At 33.6% G+C, this 17,096-nt stretch overlaps 2 protein-coding genes across 2 annotated transcripts; one reads left to right on the forward strand and one right to left on the reverse strand.

Moving 5' to 3' along the window:
* The first annotated feature begins 588 nt into the window (after nucleotides 1-588).
* Nucleotides 589-7,293, forward strand: morgue (modifier of rpr and grim, ubiquitously expressed). Its single transcript, XM_068764202.1, has 8 exons — nucleotides 589-771; nucleotides 863-1,096; nucleotides 1,778-2,030; nucleotides 2,382-2,557; nucleotides 3,454-3,576; nucleotides 4,318-4,460; nucleotides 4,944-5,115; nucleotides 5,955-7,293. Exons 1-8 carry the CDS (start codon nucleotides 661-663, stop codon nucleotides 6,066-6,068), a joined length of 1,326 nt encoding a protein of 441 aa, XP_068620303.1. The 5' UTR covers nucleotides 589-660; the 3' UTR covers nucleotides 6,069-7,293.
* A 661-nt stretch (nucleotides 7,294-7,954) lies between these two features.
* Nucleotides 7,955-12,755, reverse strand: Srp54 (splicing regulatory protein 54). The gene is made up of 4 exons (XM_068764015.1): nucleotides 11,893-12,755; nucleotides 11,213-11,373; nucleotides 9,820-9,960; nucleotides 7,955-9,285 (listed from the first exon to the last, which is right to left on the reverse strand). Exons 1-4 carry the CDS (start codon nucleotides 12,607-12,609, stop codon nucleotides 8,430-8,432), a joined length of 1,875 nt encoding a protein of 624 aa, XP_068620116.1. The 5' UTR covers nucleotides 12,610-12,755; the 3' UTR covers nucleotides 7,955-8,429.
* Nucleotides 12,756-17,096: the final 4,341 nt, after the last annotated feature.

Below are 17,096 nucleotides of genomic sequence, written 5' to 3' on the forward strand. Positions count from 1 at the left end.
TGTTAAAAAAATTATGAGAGAAAAATTCAAATTTATATTTGGACAAAAGTTGGATCCAAACAAACCGTATAAACTAATCTTTAGTAACAATAAAAATAGCGTATAAACGCAGTGTCATTTACCAAACCACATCGGGTCTTCTAAGATAGATGATTGACAATGAGAACATAAGGTCGATACTTTAGTGCGCTAACTATTTGCTTGATTAAGAAAGCATTGACATGAACAATAAAATTTACAATCTGGTAAGAATATCAGTTTACTGTGTACACGATTTTTGAGAGACAAACTAATTGGGATATCTATCAAGTGTAAAGCATTTAATGTGATTAAGAAATTTAATCTAGTTGGTACCATAACTAACTTTACAGTAGAAATTTGTTTTGTTTTATAATTCAATTAACATACTTTAATTTATTTAGAGTATTTTCGTCCAAATCTTTTTGAAGCCTACTTAGGTAATTATACATTAGTCTGCTTTAAAATTCCCTAATTGGCATAAAGTTGGAGACTCATATTGACTTGTTGTTAATATTAAAAAAGATATGTCAAGTTTGACATCTATTGTAATAATAAAGATACTGTTGTAGTTGCTTTTAGAAATGAAGTTTGTCTTGATGAAAATATAATTAAAAACAAAAAATCCTTTAAATCACCATTATGTCGCTAATTGAGCCAGAATTTCTTAATTTTATAAAAAAGCTTGAGGAAAATAGCGATAAACTGCCGTCGATTAATCCTTTGGAGGAACCGCTTGAGTTTGAGTACAATGTAAATAGAGTTTAATACAAATTATAAAACACGTTAATGTTTTTAAGAAAGTTTTCATTTAAATTTATGTCATATAAATAAATTGTTTTAGAATTCAACTTGCTACGTGTGTAATGGTTACTACGGACCCAGCTTTGGTGAACCAGTATGCTTAACATGTCACGTTTTCCTTTTTTCGGATTTTCCATCATATTTACCGAATTCTTACATCGTTAGTGATAAGAAAGATGATGGCGACTCTGGAAATGATGAACCTTCTGACATGAATTTTACCTCAGAACGGAGACTGAACAAAGTGTGTATGTTCCCTAGTTGGTGTTACAGAGTAAGTTTACACTATATTCTCCACAAAAAAATAACATTATTATGATAAGCTAATGACCGTCATAATCAATGGTCATAATAAACCTGCAGTATTTTTTTTTTAGGAAAGTAATTAGTTAAAAGTATTCATACTTTTTTGCATAAACTTCTTTTGAAAATTTAGCTGGTATGGGTGGACCCCCCTGCAGCTACATCTCTACCATACTCCAAAAATTCAACAAAAACTGTGAAAATGGGATCTCGCTATGTAAATTTGCCTTCTGGCTGATTTACAACCACAAATACAGCTTTCCAAAACAAAGAACTGATTGCTTTTACTAAACATGTAATGCATATAGATAAGCTTAAATTTTTTTAAAGTTACACTCACTGAGCTTCTTAAAATATTATCTACCTACATCAATAGGGTACATAATGACATTTTTTTGTTCTTCATTATTAAATGTAGATAAATCTTTTGTTTCCCTATTTTTTTGTCACACTAAGATGTATCTTTGTCAACTCTCCATGGATTCCTGGGGATCCAGCTAGACCACATACGGAACCAAAGATTTAAATAAATGTATAATTGTCATGCTATTTCTAAGTGTTCTTAACCATTTAAACAAGTTTTATTTAGAATGTATTTATTGTTGTTTCATTGTACATGTAGTACAATGATATCTATTGTTGCTTGTTATAGAACTCATTAGATAGTGAGACTAGTCCAGAAGAAGAGACCAGCCGCACTAGCACATCAGGACCTGGTGCAAGTGGAAGCATTAGTGGAGCTAGTGGATCAGGACTTTCATTAAGCCACCGTGATGCTGCTGAAGACTTGCCTGGGCCACCACCATCTCAACCACCTAGTGTAGCACGCTCATTACAAGCTCTATCAACTCCTATGCCTCCAGACAATTTAGCACCCGGATTAGTGGAACATCTGCCATCTGAAGGTAATTGATAATCCATGATAAAGTATTTACTTAATGATATGCAATACTGCCTGGTCATGACAGTGTTGTTTATTTACTGACTGTAAAGTGCTATAACTAATAGATACATCTGGTAGGCAGATGTCAACCACAACTTAAGTTTAAAGATCTTTGTATTCCTTCAATTTTATTTTATTCCTATATAGATAAGGAACTGCAAGCATTGTCAAATTTTCGAAATTAAACTCGGAGGGATTCATGTTAACACAAAAAATCATAAAGGTGTTTTTATTATTCTTGGAGAACCGCCTGAAAAAAATTAAAAGTAATTTTTAATAGAAGCCTTAAATATTATTTGTTGTGTGTATACAGTGCTGCTGTGCATCTTTAGCTATATGGATGACCTGTCGCTGTGTGCGTGTGCCTGTGTGTGTGCACGCTGGTGGAGGTTGGTGCGTGCGCGGTTCCCCCCTCCACAATGGGCCGCCTTTGTCGCACGGCGATGGCCCCTATTCCGGCCTCTGCTACCTCAGCATGACTGGCATAAGGTCATTTACATGCTATATAATATAAATATATTGTTGACGTGATGTAAAGTAGCTTTGCTATCACATTAACCTGTGGTGTGCTATGTTAAAAAAACTTAATTTATGTGTGTTCAAATGTTGATCAACGACTAACCAATTTAATTTTTTTAATTGTTATTTTAGAAATTATTCATTCGTTTTTATAATGGTTGGACCCATGGCGGTCCTTATAACTAACATGGGTAAAATGCAACATTAAGAATGTCATACATAAGTAACAAATAGTATCGTACCAAGGATGCTCTCTTATAGAATGCCGTAACTGATAGGGTGTAGATCGATTTAGAGGGTATAAGTATTAATGTATTGTTGACAAGACCTCAAATAGTTTTAGAGCCACATAAAGGCTGTATATCTGAATCACAAAGCTTCATTTCACAATTTCTTCAATACACAGGGTGATTGGTTGTAAATGTAGCGGCTTTAAAGAAGTTGATGTACAGCTCATTTGTCAGCAAAATGATTTATATCTTTTACAATTATTACCAATCATCCTGTATAAAGTGATCACTTTGCATTATGTTACATTCATTTTTTTTTCTATGACAAGGGTATATGGTATAGTAAACATTAATTAATTTTAGTATAGAGTAGTAATCCGTAAATTGAATTTGCTTTTTGTATATACGTTGTATGTCATAACGATATTTATAATTTCCGGCACTATTGATAGTTTGGATAGGGTGTGCCATATATTGAGTACAGTTGAAGATCTTTACCTCTTTACATTTTTACACCTATTTTCTAACAACTCGTTTATGTTCTTTGATATAACTTGAGACAAATATGCTGTCGAATATTATATCTGTAATTATTATGCCATTGAACCTGTAAATCATTTGGCTATCAATTTACAGAGATATCAAGCATTGGTGGAGTCCTGCTTTTGTCGCAACTGCTTAGTGCAGATGTGTGTGCTGGCGCAGCCAGTCAGCGGAGAAAGCGCATGGCGTAGAAACAGGTTGCGGAGTGAATTAAAGGTTTTACATTTAAAAAATATTTTTTACATATTAGCGTTAAATTTTTTTAGAGCACGATGGGGCCGTTCATAAAACACGTCACCTGAAACTCCATTTATATAAATCCTCTCTATGTTGTCACATTTTCAGCGACCCCTCCTGGAATTATATCTTCACAAATTAAAATATTCTTTATCCAAAATACGATTAATTACATCTCTTGTTAATGTCGAGTCTACAACTATTCGGATAGTTGGCATTGAAGTATTTGAATGGTGATTTTATGAGTCACGCTAAGTGATTCTCTCTCTATAGAACGATCGAACGACCCCCCATGTGTTAATAAAATGCAAAGAAATAAAGGAGACCTCAACAACTAAGTTCAAAATAATTGTTACTATCTCTTAGCGCTGTACCAGGGGTGAGCAACCTCTTTAATCAATGCCAATTTGATTAAAAAAAAATTTTCCGCGCCACACATATAAATAAATTTTCGTGGATTTATAAAATTTCAATTCAAAGCTTATAAATTTTCGTGGATTATTGAAATATCAATTCAAAGCTAATACATTTTTCAGGATTATTGAAATTTCAATTCAAAGCAGATAAATTTTCGTGGATTATTAAATTTACGATACTAACCAGAGAAATTTTATACCCCATTTTTTTCACGGTAATGTAGACCTCCGTGGAGTCTCCCTTAAACTCTTGGTGGTCTACGGAACTAAGGATTTATATATTAATTATCCGTATTTGTATTAGATGTTGCGCAACGATCCTCCGGAAGGGATAGCAGCCACGCCTCTGGATTCCAAGTGTTGTCATTGGCAAGCCAGTGTCACAGGGCCCGGCGGCTCACCTTATGCCGGAGGGATATTCTATCTCTACATACAACTACCCTACTCGTGAGTAATATGTAACAATATATTTGCTTAATAAATTCAGACAAAGGTCATTAAATTGAAAGTTACTTTTCAGCATTTCTCGGCTATAAATTTAGTGCGCCAGCTTCATGTTCATTACTGGACATAAGCCTCCTCGATAGAAATCTATAAAGATCGGTGAGAGGCGCCTTGCATCCAGTGTCTTCCAATTCCCTTGACAAGGTCATCTGTCCACTTTAAGAGGGGACTTCTTATACTGCACTTGTCAGTCTGTGGTCCCCAATCAAATTTACACAATAAAAATTGACCACAATGAAACTAATTACGGAATCGGTACAGTTGGTTAAAAATCGCTGAAAAAGTAAAAAAAAATTTAGATATCGAAATTTGGAGCAAAATGTACGTTTACTTTTAAATTAACGAATTAACAAAATAAATAATAATCTTTAAAGTCCATTTGGGCAACAGTGACAGTCTGGATAAAAAAAGTATGTTTTTTTTCAGTTATCCGATGAATCCACCACTGGTCCGGTTCCTCACGCGCATCCTGCACCCTAACGTGTCGCGGCACGGTGACGTCGGCATAGACTCAGTGCAGCACAACTGGTCCCTCGCGCTCACCGTCAGCAAAGTCCTCATCTCCGTACAAAGTCTGCTCACTGACCCTTATACTACAGTAAGTACACTGAAAAAACATTTAAACCAGTAAAAACTTATAATATTCTTGTTCTGAGACCGCGGAATACAAGTTATGCCAGAAAAGACGCAATTTATCTCAATGGCTATTAATAACGTAAGGATATATTCACATGGGAATAAAACATCACTATTTTGCACAAATATGTTTTTTTGTTTTGTTTCGCCAATATTAGTATGTTCTTGTATTGAATACTATTCAATCTATAATTTGTGTGTTTTTCTCGGGCAAAGACTGTACCTAACAGTACATAGGAAATCCCATTAAGTAAGGAAATGTTAACTAAGGTTTTTTTTTTAATTCAGTAGATATTTTTTTATTAGAAAACAAGTAATAGGGTTGCAAAAAAATATAATATCTTTTGTATTCTGAAAAACATTACTGAGTCAAGGAATTAAAAAATTGGTAAAATTGTGTTGCGAAGGTTGACCAAATATGTATCTGTAAAGAAGAGTTTCCGGATGTATTCCTTTGTTACGCCAAAGGAATACATCATGATAATGGCTCGACCAACTTGGCAAATTTTATCTTTGTTTCATTGAAGTAAGATTCTCAAAAACCACTATAATCTTTTCCCACACAAACCACATATTGAATTAAAACACCAGCCTTTTCGTGTATTATATATAAAACATCAATTATTTTCATTTGTAATTGTAGTTTTATATGTATGAAATCACTTTAAAATTTATTGTCAAAAATTAACCTATTTTTTTTTTATAATAACTTGCCTCTATTTGCGTTTTCTAACTTGATGCATTAAGGAGAATGTATTAATAAAATCAATCTTTCAAAAAGTAATGTTTTGTTCTTTACAGGTATGCATGGAACCGGAGGTAGGAGAGATGTACGTTCGCGACCGCGCGCGCTTCGAAAGCTTGGCACGCCAGTGGACGTGGCGCTATGCCATGCACGACATATTGCCCTACTGAATCATAAGTGTATGATTAAATGAGTTATTTTCATCATCATTAGGATGTCTAATGCTGGCTTGCATCTAGCGTTTACCCACTTCCACCTGGTAAGTGGAAGTTTATATGTAAAGCAAAAACTTGCGAACACGCAATATTGTTGTGAATTCAATATTATTAATAATAGAGTTATCACCACGGATAATTTTGTAATGTCCTTTGTTTTATTGTTAACTGTTTGACAGTTGCAATTGCATACTTTTAAGAATATGATAAAGATCAATTATTTGTTCTTATAAGAAATATTGTTTTGTATAATTGATTTAGAAGTATTGCACCTGCATCTATTTTGTAAATTTCTAGCTACTGTATTCCAATTAATAACGGTGGAGTAAATAATTATCATTATAAAATAGTGTTATGTACATTAATATTTGATGCCAAACATTTAAGACAGTGTTTTATTTTGTATATTTGCGATTATGCTATATTTGCCGGTCAAAATCAATATAGTTATATCAACGGCACTTTTGCCAGCCAGGACAAATGACTGCAGTAGACTCCTATAAGTTGTAAAGAAAAAAATTAAAATGCGTTTACAAATTATAACATTTTAAAATATAATCGAAATATTCCTTATTAATTTTAAATTTACGTTCAGTATTTTCTTGTTGTTTTTTTTTGGATTAATATCAAAATTATTACTAGTTTTTTCCATGTTCTGGTCAATGGCATTCGTTTTTAACACCTCCATATGTTTGATTCAATTTTTAAATAAAAATCAGTTCACTAATATCCCAATCAAGTCAGAGAACGACTGATATTTTGTTTTCTTGTAAACGCATATTTAGCTGGTTATTACATATCAATTGTGTCCATGTCTCAAAATATCCGCAGTAATTGTATTAGGAAGATGTTTTATCATAGGAATTGCTCTGCAGTATTGTTCTAGTCTTATTTATTTTTGTCCATATATCTAGCAGTTTATTGCAGTTACATAACAATGGTAAACAGATACTACTGCCTGGAGCCCTGCAATATCCAGGAAATGGTGCTTCTCCCTTTTGTAACCATCTTCTTGATTCCTGCAAATGAGCGCTGAAGGGCACATTGAGTTGATAATTAAGATCTTCAAGGTCTATTATATATACTTTTGTTTGGCATTTTAAGCTTCCGGGTACAAAATAATTAATATAAATTATTGGAAGGTAATTCTGAAAATAGATAGTTATTTACAAATCTTATAGCTAATATATGTGAATAATAATGTGTATAAATATATGAATTTACCTTAAATTGAACAAGCTGATCGAACATTTTCTCATCAAAAGTGAATGCAATGTTATTTGCCTTTCTGCTATTTGATTATAGAATGCTAATTTTATGGTTACCGCAAACGGTAATCAGGCGCTTGCATGTAATTAAATACAAAAAAAAGCATTTGGTCTTTTGATTGCATATCATATTTTCATCATATCCTTCATTTCTGAGAATCATGATAATGCATTATGTTTATCTTCACTGGTCTTCAATGTGTACTGCTTCAGCTTGCATTACTAACTTATAAAGTATAACACAAATGTAAACAAATTCTCAATACTAAAACCGCTATAGAAATAGTTTACATTTATTCTTCAAATAACATTCAGCTCATTACTGTCAATAAAATGCATCACCATTGTTATAAAACAATTTTTTTATTTTAAAAATACTCTATTCCCCTTCTTGTTTTCGGGACAGGGATATACACTCTCCTTTCACCTTCCCTCTCTCATCCTACATGTTTTCTATCATTCAGCATTCGAAACAATGAGAATTGAAACGAACAAACGGTTTTATATGAAGAAAAAAGTTATATTTTGAATGTCAGAACAGTTAATAAAGGTTTAACATAGAAAAAAAGCATATTCATGCTATAATTTTACTGATTACATTAGGAGGTTATATGTTTACCTCAAATTTTGGCTTATCATGAGATGGTTAGGTATACCTGTCAGTGTGCAGGTCAACATTTTCTTCTTGTTGACTTATCAGAGCCATATAATCAAGATAAGGTAAGAATGTACACTATCTGTATATTCAATCCATGCTATTATAACACTATTTAGTTAGATATTATCTTGTTTTCCAAAAAAAAATTACAAACATGTAAATTTATAAGTGAAAATTTCCACAATTGCAATTTATAAATGTTATAACCATTCATAAAAATTAAATGTAACACTCAGTAAGTTTAATCATTAATATTTTCCAAATTCATAATTTTTTCCTATACTAAATAAAAACCCTTCATTAATAATTCATTATTTTTATTTAACACTTACGAAATTGAAATGTCTAGTAAATTACTTAATTTTATTGTAGTACTGGTGTTATTTACAATTATGGTGAATTGGAAATGTCCATATTGTCCGGAGAATTCTTTTCGTCTACTATATCATTGACTTTATTTTCTGTCATGGAACTATTTTTTTCCTCAATGATTGCAGGAAGAGGTGTTTGGTCTCTTGACTTCCTGTCGTGTGGTGTTTTGGAGTCCCTATGGGAGCGACTCTTGGAGCGGCGGCTTCGCGAACGTGATCGCTTCCGGTCTCTGGAGCGAGTGCGCTTACGATCCCGTGACCTAGAGCGCTTTCTGTCTCTCGATCGTGACTTTTTTCGGTCTCGGGACCTGGACCTTTTTCGATCACGTGATCTCGACTTCTTCCGATCTCTCGAGCGCGACCGCTTTTTTTCTTTGGAACGTGACCTCCTTCTTGACTTCGATCGCTTTCTTCGAGATCGCGATCGTGACCTGCGCTTAGATCTTGAACGGTCGCGTTTCTTATCTCGAGACCTCGAACGTTCTCGCCTCTTTGAGGGAGATTTATCTTTTCCTTTTTCTTTCTTATCGTCTTTGTCTTTATCTTTTTTATCTCTCTCCTTTTCTTTGTCCTTTTCCCTTACTTTCTCGATTTCTCTGTCCTTATCATCTAATGGAGTCGATGCTTTGGATTTTGTTTCAGAACTGTTGCCGTTTGTATCAGGCGCCGCATTTATTACGGTGTCTTCTTTATCAATTTCTTTGTTTACGTCCTTACTAGGTGACTTAGATTTTTCCTTCTTGTCTTTGTCCTTATCTTTATCCGTAGAACTCTTACGATCCTTTCGATCGCGTGACCGGTCGCGTTTAGACCTTGAGCTGCGGTGTCGTGACTTTGAGCGAGAACGTCGTGAACTACGGTGACGCGATCGAGATCTAGAACGAAATATTCCCCATATTAGCCTTGTTTAAAGAATATGGTACAGTGCTTGTTTTTATGATGGATTAATTAAACATGGCAATCCAAAACGAGATGCATTTACATGCATCTCGTCCGTTTATTATTAAATTTTTACCATCATTAAATTTATTATTAAAATACTTTAATGATGGTAGTAAACATCGCTGGCTGAGTTACTTTTGAGTTTGATTATATTTATTGTTTAAAAATCCATGGGGGTTATTTATTATAAAACGGTGTTGTTTACACCGAACATAAAGATATTCATCATTATCACGTCAGTCGATAGACGCCCGCTGTAAGGTTTATGCCTATATAGTGTTACTATATCTAAGAAAAAAAAATTAATTGAAATAAAACACACAAAATGCACCTATATTTAAAAAAAACATGTATCATCACTTTAGCCTTAGAACATCTACTGATTTCCAGTAGGTCCGGTTGGAAGCAGTCATATAAGTTATATATTAATGTTAAACTGGGATACTTTGTCGTGTGTGTCCACTCACCTAGTACGATGCCGGTGGCGGGACCGTGAACGGCGCGTGCGGTGCCGAGACCGAGAGCGTGAGCGCTTGCTGCGGTGCCGGGAACGAGACCGGCGCGAGCGAGAGCGTGAACGGCGCCGCGAACGAGACCGCGATCTGGTCCTGACACAGTTACAATATTATTACGCTGCTGTTAGGACTACTTAAATTTGTAGAACATGTGGAATTTTTAATCCAACACATGTGGAGTAATGTAGGAACTCTATTGTTTAAGGAACAGATGTTGGTGTTGCTAGAAGTGTTAAGAAAACCAGCCTCATACATGGCTGCACTAAATTGAAAGTCCGACTCTGCCCCGCATACAGCAAACATGACATTATTTTAATGGATCACAGTACATCTTGGTTTTATATTTACTTAATCAAATGTGGAAGAGTCTACAATTTTAATTTATGCACAATCACTTCAGCAGAGAATCTTAATCGTCAGAGATCATATATTTGGATGCATATTTAGCTACTGTTGAACTAATTACTATGGAAGACACTTTTGCATAAATGTTGAGATGGACAAAGTAGATAGGTAATTGTAACTGTCTGTGTAAGTAAGACGACAGTCTTATTTGCAAAGGTTTGTTAAGCTATAAATACTCGGTTGTTAAAAGATTCTAAAAGTCCCTTATTGACAACCCTCATTGGGATTAACATGTACAAAAATAGTCTATTTCTGTTAGTCATATTGCTGGAGATTAATTAAAATATGTGTTGATATAAACACTGTTACTTCAAAGTATTGTACTGTACTAATAGAATTGTTTACTAAGTTTCTAAAACTATCTAACACAAGCCATTAAAATAAACGGTAAATTATATAACAGGACTATAGTGCAATTTGATATCTATGATAATTTCTCTATTACATTTTTGAATCATAATTATTATATTATCATAACATTTGCTAGAAATTAAGAGAAACGGAATACCAAAAGTACCAAAATAAAATACATAAATATAAGGTGGGAATATAATAAGATTGGCTGTCAATTGGGCATGTAAGCAGTCTTTAAACTAATACAGTGTCACAAAGTATTGTAATAAAACATTTACTTATCTTTTTAATCAAGTACACTTGTACCAAAATGGTTTTGTTGATATAAGCTACAGATAAGTATTGCTAGACAGGCAAAGAAGACTGATCAGTATAAAAATACATCTATTAATTGGACATTATCATTGTCATAAGTTGTTTGTGAATATAAAATATTATAAAATGCCTAATACATATTTACAAAAACAATTATTAAAGATTTTTAGAGTAACAAGAATTTTTAATTTTTTGCTCCTATAAATTTTAGACTTGCATAAAATAGTTTTTATTGCTGTTATATCTTAGTAGTATTTATTGAATGACATACCTTCTTTTATCTTTAGACAGAAGTCCAATTACTGGGTCAATTGCAGCAGAAATGTAGTTTTGAGCTTCTTTCACTCTACACATGGCTTCCTCTATCTCTCTTTGGGCAGCCTCATTACTTTTAGTTTGTGGTTTGGAAATTGCTTGAGTAGCATGATGCACCTGTAGAAGATATACATGTTTGTAATATTTGTTGAATAGTTTATGTAGTTATTTAAAACCAAAAAAGTTTTGTTGCAGTACTATGCTACTTCTTAAAAAACATGTTATTAACAAAAAACAGAAGTACAAGTGATTTTTAAAAATGTGAATACACCCCGTTTTATATTTAATAAACAATTGACTATTAAATTGCTAACCTGATTAGTAGAGCTGAGAAGACAGTCTAACATATAAATGAATATTATAACACAAACCATTAAAAATGCATTACACACCATTCTTTAAGAACTTTTATATACCAGGATTTACTATTACAATTTAAGAAATTTAAAACATTACCTAATCTATGAAAAAGAAACAAGATAAAAGTATAGCTGAAAGTGGATAAATTCCTGAACGAGTGAATGTGCCACTTGGTTGCAGAAACCAGCTCGGCAGACAAGACATGGTTGTGGTGGGAAACAAATAAATATCTATTCTGATGATAGATTCTGTTCTGAATTATGTTTTAAAACTTACCTTTATAGTCTGCCCTTCAACCACACTTCCATTAAGTTGCAAAGCTTTGATCACACATTCCTGCTCGGTCATTTCAATGAGGGCATATTTCAAGTCGTCAGCATCACGATCACAGAATCTAAGGTAATTAACTTCACCCGCCTGACAGAAATGATCAATCAATTGTTGTTGTGTTAATGCACCTACATCTACGACTAACAATGTTCTTCTTATTTCTTCTATTTTTCTGGAGTCATATGCTGCAGGTAAAGGTGGATACGCAGGAAGTCCCGCCGCCGCGATTTTGGGATCATAGGTCTGTATAACCTGATTAGGTGGAACACCCTCTAAACTGTTGACAACATGTGCCGGTAGCCGCGGCTCCACAGTGTTTAATCCAGGCACTAGCGTTCCGTTGCTTGACATTTCAAGAGCTTTATGCTCATCTGGTATTTCACCAGACTGCATCGGTATTACGATTAACGCACGATCAATAAACACGGTGTTGGTCATGTGTTGAGCTACGTTTACTGTGGCAGAGTCGTAATATTTCACGTAACATATCCGTGACTGCACAGGACACGATACATCTCTGATGGTAGGATACAATCTGATATCATCAATTTTACCCAGGTAGCCAAATAAAGTTTGCATCTGGTCCTTTGTCGCTTGGGGCGCTATGTTGGTCACTTGGATGACCCTCGTCGACCCAGAAACCATCTTTGCGGATTTACACATAAGGACGGTAATATACTTTCAAAAATAATTTTAATTAACTAAACTGGTGGTAACCACATAATAACACTAAACTACATCGCGACATTAAGTTGATAATAAAATTTAAGACTAAAGAACTTTCTTATGAAACCACGCCGCTACTAATCGAATCGACGCACTTGATTTTTTCATAGATAAAATAAACTAGAAGTTGTCACTGCAAACGCTACAGATTACTTTATATTTGTATTATGAGTTTGTCTATGCTAAATAATTTTAAACACTGTATGAATTTAGGCATTTAAGATTGAAATTAAATTTTGTTTCTATATATGTAAAACTGCATTGGTTTTTAACTTTAAAAATTTAGCACAGTATTAATTCAATGACAAGAAACACATCGGCTCGTTTTGCTATTGGGTTTTTCAACAGTAGTTTCTATAAAAACTCACTTCTATGAAACGACTTTTCAACAATGTTAATAGCTCTACACATTAATTTTTACTAATATTTTCAAATTATAAAGTTTTGACAAGCATAGACTAATAATGTTAAGTTTATGCCGCCAAATTTCAAATATATCTTAACCTCTCTTTTCTAAGTATATCAGGATTTTCAAGTATTTTTTTTTTTGTAAAAAGAATAAAAATGTCTATTTGTGCATTAGAGGGTTTAAAACTACAATTGAAATCAGGTTTTTCATTAAATCATATATTTAAAAATTATTAATAACTTTAAATTACATATAAAGTATAACAGTTTTAGGCCAGAGAAAACAAAAAATAAAAACTTCGCATTTACGTTTGTTTCTTTGAAACTAATGATAAATAACGGAGTTATAACGAAATTCTTTTACATATATATTTCTGAATTGTAGCTGTTAGACGGAGGTTCGTGAAAGAGCAAGTAGAAAACCGGTTACGAACTGTGGAACACAATCTTACAGCAGAAATACAGTCGCTATCAAATGAAATAGATTTTTTAACTAATCATTTAGAGGTTAGTATTCATAAATACATATTTACAGTGTCATTATTACGCTGTTCATACAAAAGATTGCAGTGCTGTATTTAACAAAAACATGAAGTTTTCAATCGTTTTCACGCCCTGTGAATAAGGTAAGTTTGGGCTGTAAGTGGAGGGCGAAAATCATATCAATTAAGTCATCGCACAGTACATTTACCAGACGTAAAAGGAAAATCATCAAAGTATATTATTTATCTCTTAAGGAATGAGTATATTCCGATCGATTGAAGTCCATGTGCGAAATGGAAACCCTATGACAGATCGGTGCCATATGCAATGCAAGTCCGTTATTATACACAAACTCCGTTATTATAGACAAACTAAATTTGAGAGCGCACGTCGCTAACGCGCGAAAAAAAGCTGCCTTCGTTCTCAGCCGCCTGTATCCGTTACTAAACAGCCGGAGTAAAATGTCGATGTAAAATAAAGTGACTCATAAAGTTATGATCAGACCGTACTGCTGCAAATCCGCGTGTCATTCACAATCTTCAAATTAAACAAAACAGGTTCATACACAGGGTGCGCGTGGTACGTTCGTAATGAAGATCTGCACGTAGACTTGGAACAGCCATGATCGCTAGTTTTTAAAATGGGCTTCGATTTATCGCTTTGACTCTGTCGCTCAACACACAAACCCGCTGATTGTAGCTGCTGCCACCAACCAAATGACCACATCCGACACATTCAAACGCCACGCCGTGTTGAGACATGGGCTTGGATATACGGACGACGCGACGACATTCAGACATACATGATACAAAAAATTTCACAGCCGTTCGAAAACCAACTGGTCTCGTCGGAGTCGAGGTCGGCTCTTATGTGAAGACGCTCTTCGATGCGGTAGTTATGTAAGCTAGGTAATAGTTAGCAACCAAGTCGAGGTTCGGCCCTCACGGGACCCATTGAGTCAAAATGTGAAACGGGTGTTATCGACTAGTGACAGCCTAAGGCGAGGTCCCCTTGACTCTAACAACTCCAGAAAGCGTCGACTAAAGCGATTTAAGTGCTCATCGGCCTCCCATTCCGGTGAAACAGTAGCCTGTAGCGGCCCGAGCCGAAGCTCCTTAGGGAGTCCTCTAGCATTGCTTCCTTTAAAGTCGTGTTAAGCGAAGAGTCGTCAGCGCTATGCTCTCTCGCACCCACGAAATCTGTAAATGCCATTTAGGCAGCAAAGCAAGTCAGTTAAAATAAAGTTGTATTTGTCAAAGTTCCTATAGTTGCGTGACGTATAATTTACAATCTTGTTACACTTTGTTTGTAACTCGAAGTCCGGCTCTTGATAATAAAACGATTTTTTTGGCATCAGTCTGGACTTGCGGGTCAACAAGCAGCCTATAGATAAATAAATAAAAAGTAAAAGGGTCAAAGTGGCGGCTACAGTTACATGGCTGTTCACATCACGTGTAAGAAATAATAACTTTATTAGTTAAAATATTTGTGGTTAAATTTTCTGTTCAACTTATTGCGAACTACATGCATGACTTTTGATTTCTTGTTAGGAACTTGCTAAAGAGATATCGGAACAAAAACATCAAATGGAAATGATTGATATATGGTATATTTCCGAACAATCTAAAATAGAGCAACAACGTGAAAATCTCAGGAAGCATGTGAAAGGCTTCAAGGATTTATTATCAAAAGGTAATATAAAATTTTATTAACTTTATAAGGAATTAAGCAAACACTAATTCAAGTCCGAAGTTGTTTTTTTACAAGAATATTCTCTTCAATTTTTCCTTTTTTCACAGATTATAGTCTGATGACGTTCTTTGGTTTTTGCCCAAATTAATAATTAAAAGTATTACAAGTATTTTTATATTCTTAGTAGTAATTTAATGTGTATATAGCCGCCACTTGTACTTCCATTTTTTACCGGCCGCTTGCTAACCCGCGGGTCTCGACTGGCACCAAAATCACACAGTAGACAAAATCAGACAGACGAACGACTTCGAGCCGCGCAATCATGGGAGCTTTTATAATATTATTCTCGCAGGTGTATAAATAGCCATGTAACTTTGTCAAATATAAGCGTTTCGCTTGAAATAACTGTTTACTTTGCACACAACTTTCCTTTATTAAAATTAGAGAATTCTTAGGTACTACCATTTCTAAAAATCAAAAGATATCGGATGTTTTATTTTTATGTTAAGAACAAAATTCGCTGCAACTTAAATATGAAGATTTTGAAGATGCTGATGGTAAAGCCGATGAAACTGATATACAGCTCTCGGTTAACGAGATACAAAACAAAAAAGCAGTTGCTGTGGAAGCTGAATGCATTTCTATAGAAAGAGAATGCATCGAGCTAAAGGTTAGCTTATCATCACTCTCTAATATTAGCTCTTATAAAATAAAACTATAAATAGGGATGATTAGTAATTGGTGTAAGAGCTTTTAAAACGTAAATGTATAATTCATTTACTATTTACATATAATATGCTTTATCCAAAAATCAATGGGTCCAGAAATAATAAATAGCGGAATGATAGTATAATAAGAAAAAGCGTTTTTAAAGCTTGGATTACTTCATATTAAATGAAATTATTTATTATCGTCTATCCCTGCAGTCTTTGCACCAGCGGTAGATATTGGCCTGTCGCATTTTAACAGAGAAAATAATGTAACATATTTCACAGTAATAACTTTATGAAGGGGATGATTGAATATACATTTGCCCATTTAATGCTTTTATATGTAATTTAATAAAATGCACCACTATTCTTTATTTTAAAATTAGATTTCTTAAATTTATTTTTAAATTTGTATTAAAGAGTTTTAAATTAGATTTAATTTTTTAGAACAAAATATTAATCTTTCTTATTGTTATAGAAACGCAATAAAACAATAATGTTGGACCTAAAGCGGAACTTAATTGAGGCAGATAAATTAAGACGGTCACTCGATAACAAAAAGAAAACTTAATTTGTATGTGGCTGTGACATTATAATGTATAAACTGAGTGATAAAAAATAAACAAATAAATCTTGAATAACATGCGTTTTTATTTTGTAGTAAATTGGTAAATTATAAATTAGTACTTTTACATAAAACGCCCATTATTCTATTGTTTCAATTTGCTTGATACGTTGGCATTTATTAGGGGGACCAGAAAGTAATGTCTTTTTAAAAATCTAATGGTTTTTACCACTCCGACTTTGAAAATCTGTATACTAGATGGCTAACTTGTCGATAACGAAGGTAAATATATTTTATTGTTGATTAGAAATAAGAACTTGCAAAGTTTAGTCTTGTAAATTTACATCATAAGAAAGCGCCATTACTTACTAGTTTCCCTAATATAATATTATTTACTACCGTTAATTTAAATTATAAAATTAAGCTATGTTTACAACAACATAACTTCGAACATTGATTTCATAAATACTTTAGTAAATTTAAAATTCTTATTATGAGTTAGCCTGAGCTCAAAAGTAAATTTACAAAAGAATAAGAAACAAATAAGAAACTAATGTTCATGAAGT

This window comes from Battus philenor, unplaced genomic scaffold (genome assembly GCF_028537555.1).
Source record: "Battus philenor isolate CCGP_79_NKW_IND1 unplaced genomic scaffold, ilBatPhil1.0.hap1 SCAF_19, whole genome shotgun sequence".
Taxonomy (NCBI): domain Eukaryota; kingdom Metazoa; phylum Arthropoda; class Insecta; order Lepidoptera; family Papilionidae; genus Battus; species Battus philenor.

What these genes read in the sequence shown, in the direction of transcription:
- morgue (XM_068764202.1), top strand. Translation starts at nt 661, where the DNA reads ATGTCGCTAATTGAGCCAGAATTTCTTAATTTTATAAAAAAGCTTGAG. An exon ending in TACATACAACTACCCTACTC is followed by an intron (nt 4,461 to 4,943) that starts GTGAGTAATATG and finishes GTTTTTTTTCAG; the next exon opens with TTATCCGATGAATCCACCAC. An exon ending in TCACTGACCCTTATACTACA is followed by an intron (nt 5,116 to 5,954) that starts GTAAGTACACTG and finishes TGTTCTTTACAG; the next exon opens with GTATGCATGGAACCGGAGGT.
- Srp54 (XM_068764015.1), bottom strand. Translation starts at nt 12,609, where the DNA reads ATGTGTAAATCCGCAAAGATGGTTTCTGGGTCGACGAGGGTCATCCAA. An exon ending in TTGAAGGGCAGACTATAAAG is followed by an intron (nt 11,374 to 11,892) that starts GTAAGTTTTAAA and finishes TATCTTCTACAG; the next exon opens with GTGCATCATGCTACTCAAGC. An exon ending in CGCCACCGGCATCGTACTAG is followed by an intron (nt 9,286 to 9,819) that starts GTGAGTGGACAC and finishes ATTTCGTTCTAG; the next exon opens with ATCTCGATCGCGTCACCGTA.